The sequence below is a fragment of the Mus pahari genome, chromosome 5 (assembly GCF_900095145.1).
Source record: "Mus pahari chromosome 5, PAHARI_EIJ_v1.1, whole genome shotgun sequence".
In the NCBI taxonomy this organism is placed as follows: Eukaryota; Metazoa; Chordata; class Mammalia; order Rodentia; family Muridae; genus Mus; species Mus pahari.
Window position 1 is genome coordinate 124702910 of NC_034594.1, and position 6856 is coordinate 124709765.

The following is a 6856-nucleotide window of genomic DNA, read 5'->3' on the forward strand; positions in this document are numbered from 1 at the left end:
CCAGCAGTCCTCAGTGAGAGAGGACTGTGTAGGTAGACCAGCAGTCCTCACTGAGAGAGAATGGTTCTTTTCCAGAGATAATTGGCATTGTCTAGAGACTTGGAAGATATGTGTTATAGATGATGCTGTTAAACTGCCCACAATACACAGGGTAATCCTGACAGTGACAGATGAGTGGCCTAAGGTACCAGTAATGCCAAGATGAGAAACCCTAAGCTGAATCCTTACACTCCATATTCATCTAGAAAATAGAATTACTTTACTGTAAGTCCACATTATACCCTTCCTATTACCTCACCTCCACTCAGTCACACAGGCAGTTATTGTGTTCCTGGCACATGGAAAGTGTTTTCTTGGTCATGTATCTTCAGGGATATACTGTAGAATTTGAAAACAACACCCAAGACAGCAGAAATAAACAGGTCAGGCATCCTGTGTGACAGGCACAATTTCATTTTTCAGTAAGTAAGTCTTGATCTGTTAGGGATTATTATCTAATTTTTCTGTGCTATGCAATACAATAGTCTAAATTTTTTAAATAATGGTTACAGGGACTCAGAGCTACTGTGTAAAAGAAAGCATTGCCTTAGTTCACCTGTCTATAAGTAATACTGAGTGCCTGCTGTAGAAAGAGCCTTGGCCTGAGAACTGGGGGCTGGGTTTTGATGCAGGTCCTACTGTGCCACTTGGTGAATGTTTTCAGGGGCACCAGCTCTAAGTACCTCTGGCTTCTGTTTCTCCTGCTTTAAAACGAAGCTCCGAGCTTGAAAAATTTGAAAGAATCTTTCCAAAGCTTTAAAATTCTTTGATTCTCATTCATTTTACTTATTTTTATGTAGAGAAGATGATGGATTCTGCATAGGCTAAATAGGGCATTTCATAGAAATTCATGAACTGTGCATAATGTAATAACTCCATCTGCCTTTGTGTAAATCACACTGCACATTCATTACTTGCTTTCTTGAAGAGAGCCCTGGATCTTATTAATGGGCATGAACATTTCATTAGAATTTATGGAGAACTATATAATCATTTCATCAGTTGTTATTCTGGTGTAGATTGCTTAGTGTGATGTTTTTAATAATACAATTATAGGTAGTGCATGGACCATAAAGCTACATTATCACATTATTATTAAATAATTCAAGCTAACACATGCTTTATGTGCCCCCTACCTAATACTCTACATGATATTGTCTTCCAATGTCTGCCTATCTGCCATGCTGGCTGTATCTACATGCCAGTGGAAGAGGGAATCCTGGCATGTTGACTCTTGAGAATCTCTCCAGAACTTTCCAGTGTAATCTGCCAGAGCAGACAATGCACTTATGGGTTCATTGATGAAATCATATCAGAAGGAATGAAAAGCACAGGCTGTGTGACTCATGCCTAGATAGCCCAGGGCTCCACACAGCGTCTCCATGACTGTTTTTATTGTATGGTGTGGCCTACTGAGTTTTAAATATAGAGTACTCCACAGTAGATCATTTGTGATATTCTTGTAACTCAACTCAGAAAAAAAAAATGTAGGCGGATGGAATCTAGAGAATGGTTATGGAAGGTTTAGTCGGAGAGGTAACTAGAGGGAATTTTGTGACTGGTCAATATGGGAGGAATGAACTCTCCTTGAGGAAGGCTCTGGAGGCTAATGAATAAATAGATGTTCTTTGTAGAATGTTCAGCCAGGATGATCTGTCCCAAGAGTCACACCGTGCTTTACGATCTACTGAGTCACTTATTTGGCATTTTATTAGTTAGAATCTGGTTTGCTGCACACAATGAAATTCAAGTTAACTATGCAAGGCTTTATTATTTTCATACAAGCATTTGAGTGCCGCTCCCAGGTCAGTGTGGCAGATCCACATGCCTGTCAAGGACTTGGGCTCTTCTGGCTTTCTCCTCCAGTTCTCCTAGGTTTGGGCACTTATTAGCACTTATTATTCTAACAACAACATGAATACCGGGGCTACGGCTCCTTTCAGATTGCAGGAAGGGGGGGAAGAGAGGATGCAGTTCCTTTCCTTAAGGATGCCTGCAGGGAGTTTGATGTCTATTCAGGTGGTTTCCTGCTGGCCAGCACTTAGGAGCAGTGAGCTACCATACTACAAGGGAAGTGTATGTGACATTGTCATCATCCAGAACTTCTTGCTCAGTTAAAAGACAAATGGCTTCAAGGAAGGAATCTCTTCAATGTGTAACTGTTCATTTGTTTGTATGTACACTGATTCTTTACTATGTTCTGGTTGTGTGCCAGGCACTGGTGGGTTCAGCCTGTGTTCCCAAGTAATTCTGTCTGTTGTCTTCAGAATTTTAGGACAATGAAACCAGGTTCCTGTACGTGTCTTAAAGAAATCTTACCTTGTACTATTAATTTTCCAGTAGTTGACTTAGTCCTGAAAGCATCCCTTAAGGTTCATATCCATTTCTTGGCATATCCAGCATGCTCTAGCCTCTTAGATGGTCTTGCTTTCCTTTCTTTCCTGTGAGACCTGAGCTCACAGAACACACTGTGTCTTTTGTGTGCTCCCTAAGACCCTAGAAAGAAGTTGGATCTTTTAACCAAATGTGATGTCATGTGACCTCTCCTCTCATCCTCCTCTCCTCCTCTCCTCTCCTCTCCTCTCCTCTCCTCCCCTCCCCTCCCCTTTCCTTCTTCTTGTGTTGTGTTGTGTTGTGTTGTGTTGTGTTGTCTTGTCTTGTCTTGTCTTGTCTTGTCTCGTCTCATCCTGTCCTGTCCTGTCCTGTCCTATCTTTTCTTTCCTTTTCTTTCTTTGAGACAGGGTTTCTCTCTGTAGCAGAGCCCTGGCTGTCCTGGACTTGCTTTGTAGGCCAGGCTGGCTTGTCTGCCTCTCCTTTCCAGTACTGGGATTGAAGGTGCGAGCCACCATGCCTGTCCTGGGGTAGGATTTTTGAAGAGAGACATGGTTTCACATGCGTTTCTCAAAATTGATTTTGAAGAAATAGTTAAATATTCTCATGTGTGCCGTGTATGTGTAGAATTGAGCCCTGATATTGGGCAGTTACTCTACTATTGAGCTAGACCTATAGCCTCCAAGTCCTCTCAGGGCTACTAAAGTTTTCTAGACCAACAGAGCATATCTGCTCACTCAGTGTGATGAAGTGAATGCCTTCTAGGTTGTACAACTCTGCTACAGGCCACGGATACAAGATGCCAGGAGTGGACTCCACCCTCTAGGGGGCACTGTTCAGGGAAGGGTACTCTGAGAATCAAGTATCAGGGCACATTTACCCACCCTTCCTCCCCAGGGAGTGCCAGGCATAGAAACTGGCCACTCTCATATTTTAAGAGAACATTAGAGAGCACGTAGTCCTGTCTTGGTGGCGGGTGCCAGTGTGGGCTTCCCAGAGGAGGTGACCTTGTGAAGGGCAAAGTTATTTTTCTCTGAAAGAGCATGATAGAAAAGAAAAAGGTGATAAGGATTGTGGGAATAACTTAAAGTGTAGAACAGATAGACTCTGGCTGGAGGGATAAAGACCAAGAGGAGAGGGGAACCAAACATACAGCTGGACACGTGCCAGCCCTCAACAGGGAGCCAGAGAGGGTCAAAGGAGGTCACAACATGCAAACGACAGGGGTTTTTGGTTTTGTTTGTTTGTTTGTTTTTTGTTGTTTTTGTTTGTTTTTGAAGAAGAAGAAGAAGAAGAAGAAGAAGACATGATAAGAAGCAGGATAGAAGCACTCCTGGAAGTCAGTGGGAGGGGATGCTATGCAAAAGATGGGTTGCCAGGAGCAACCAGTGTTACAGATCATGTTAAAGGACAATTACCAGTAGATAAGCTGTGCACTGATGTCCAAGACGGCATTAGTGACTTTTGTCATTGGGTTTCAGGAGCTGGTGGGGCAGGAATCAGACTGTCGTGAGAAAAGAAATCTACTGTGAAGTCAACAAATATTTCTCAGCCTTCCCATAGAGGAAGATACTTTAGGGACATGGAGCCTGCAAGAGGCACACGACAGGGAGCTCTGTGTGGGTCTTTGGAGATTCTTCCAACAGTAGGGAGCTGAGGAAGATGTGTTGGCTGTCGGTGTCTCTCTGGACGAGCAGACTCTATCAGTGGGAAGGAAATCCCGGGTTGGCGGTAGGATGGAGAGGAGATGAACCCCATTTCCCTACCATCTTGCTATCCTGTGAGTGTCCCCAGATACTTTTGCAGACTGAAATAAGTGTTTGAAACACAAGACTCATGCTTTGAAACTACCTGTGTTCCCATTATTTCTCCAGCTTCCAGCGAGAAGAACTCTCAGCCCTTTGTGGTCCTACCCAAGGCATTCCCGGTGTACCTGTGGCAGCCTTACCTCAGGCATGGCTACTTCTGTTTCCACGAGGCTGCCGAACAGCAGAAGTTCAGTGCTCTTCTCAATGACTGCATCAGACACCTGAACCATGGTAGGCAGAGAGCAGCTATTAACGGCCACCTATTCTGAACAGCTTTGGTCAGTCATCTGTGGCCATAATTCTTAAAGCCTGAGAGGGCATTGCCATATAGAAAGAAAGTGGGGCTATGAACAGCAAGCTTTGGGCACAAGGAGCACAGTGGACAAGCTTGGAGCAATTCTGTGATAGCCAGTGAAGGCCTGTTCTAGAGGGCTCCCTGGTTATTCATTATCCTGGCCACTCCATCATTAATATAATCCTTCTTACTCTTTTCTCCCGGTTTTTAAATTTTGTTTGTTTATTTTGGGGGGGATTGCTTGATTTTGACTACAGGGTCTTGCTAGGAAATACTAGCTGGTCTTATTCTCACTATGCAGTGGGCTGGCCTTGAACTCATAGTAAACCTCCTGCCTCAGCCTCTTGAGCACTGGGATATTGAGCATGCACCACCATGCCCAGTTTTCCTGGTGCTTTTAATTATTTGCCAGCAAGAATGTGCCAGTGGACCCTTTACGTCACTTTTCATTTATTTCATTGTGTATTTCTGTGTAGCGGATACCCAATAAAGATCAGTGGTGTGGTTCATCTGATGGTAATCTAATACTTGTTATTCAATCAGCAGTCCTGTTGGTTAGCTTCCTACCACTGTAGCAAATGCTGGCTAACATTATTTATGTTGGTGATTGTTGTCTGTGGTTGATTGGCTATGTTGCTCTGGGCCTGTGGTAAGGCTGCGAATCTCAGCAAGAGGGAAGTGACAGAGAGGAGGGGGTGAGGGTCCCATAATCTGCTTCTAGGACAGATGCTCAATCATCGTAAAGACCTCTGACCATGCTGCGTATGTCGAAGATTCTACTACAAGCACAAAACTTGGGACCAAGCTAAGAAAGCAGAGCCCTTACGAGGACTTACCCAGACCACAGAGGCAGCTCTTAAAACTTGAAGGGATGTAAGAATCCTGGGGGAAGGCTGATGGAAAGCTGGGAAGATAGCTTGCTGATGATGAGCGCTTACTACTCTCACAGAGGAGTAGAGTTGAGTGAGCACCCAGGTTGGGGAACTCACAACTGCCTGTTACTCAGCTCCAGGAAGGTCAGAGACCCTCCTCTAGGACCTCTGTGGACACCTGCATTTATGTGCACAGACGCCCCCCCCCCACACACACAGACAAGTGCACATAATTTAAAAGAAAAAAATTTAAAACTTAACTAAAACACAGGAGCCTAGGTCCTGCCCTCAGACAGTCTAATTCACTGTGATTGGCAGGAGGTGGGATTTGCTTTCCTAACGAACTTCCAAGTGATGTCACCGGGCACCCTCAAAGTAGCACAGCGTTAGATAGCATTATTTTGCTTTTAGGTATGGATTTACTTATCTATCTGTAAATAAAATTTTTAAAAGTATTTTTCATTCCAATGTCTCGCTTTTTGACATTTTTACATGAATGTAGGTTTGTCTGGGCTTGCAGATAACTTAACTGTATCCCTTGGAAAGACAGGCAGTCACATGTCCCAGAGGAGCTTAGTCTATGCCAACCCTGAATGGGTGTACAAAGCATGCGAAGTTACTCTCTTGGGGAGTCTAAATGCAAAAGGAATGGAAGATCAAGCTCACACACACATTCTAACTTCATAACTAGCAACGTTAGTGTGTTAAAGAGTAACTAGAAATCTCGGCCAAGTGAAGAAGCGTGTACAGATGATCCCAGCTCTGAAATAGCTTAACTTCAGGATTTCCCAGATCACGATGGTGCAAGAGTGGTACCTGTCGGGGCTGACTGTGTGTACCATGATGCTCTGTGTCAGGGCTGGCTGTGTGCACTGTGATGCTGTCTGTCAGGGCTGACTGTGTGCACTGTGATGCTGTCTGTCAGGGCTGACTGTGTGCACTGTGATGCTGTCTGTCAGGGCTGGCTGTGTGCACTGTGATGCTCTGTGTCAGGGCTGACTGTGTGCACTGTGATGCTGTCTGTCAGGGCTGACTGTGTGCACTGTGATGCTGTCTGTCAGGGCTGACTGTGTGCACTGTGATGCTCTGTCAGGGCTGGCTATGTACTCTGTGATGCTCTGTGACTTGATACTGACAAGAGCTCTCTTGGCTGTGTTACCAGAGCATTTTGGATATATTGTTTTGTGGTTTTGCAGCCAACTAATACACAAAACACCCACCTGTCAGTATACAGGAGGAATTTAATACTTTATTGTAACATGGGACTTTGCAGTAGATGATTATACTCAACTGCAGGGTTAGGTAAGTATTTGAACATGTTCAAGGCAGTCTAGGCTAAGCTGTGGGGTAGGTGAGGTGTATCTTTACTTTCTTGCTTGCTTTTTCTTTTCTTTCCTCCCTTTCTCTCTTTCTTTCCTCTCTCTCTCTCTCTCTCTCTCTCTCTCTCTATCTCTCTCTCTCTCTCTCTCTTTTTCTTTCTTTCTTCCTTCCTTCATTCCTTCCTTCCTTTC

The 6856-nt window shown here is 44.3% G+C and overlaps 1 protein-coding gene across 1 annotated transcript in view; it reads left to right on the plus strand.

The window, feature by feature from the left end:
- The window catches only part of Niban1 (niban apoptosis regulator 1), a 152270-nt gene that overhangs the window by 74883 nt on the left and 70531 nt on the right, over positions 1-6856 (plus strand). The window contains exon 5 of the mRNA XM_021197880.2: positions 4245-4409. Coding sequence (XP_021053539.1) covers positions 4245-4409 — 165 coding nt within the window. The remainder of the gene's footprint in view (positions 1-4244; positions 4410-6856) is intronic.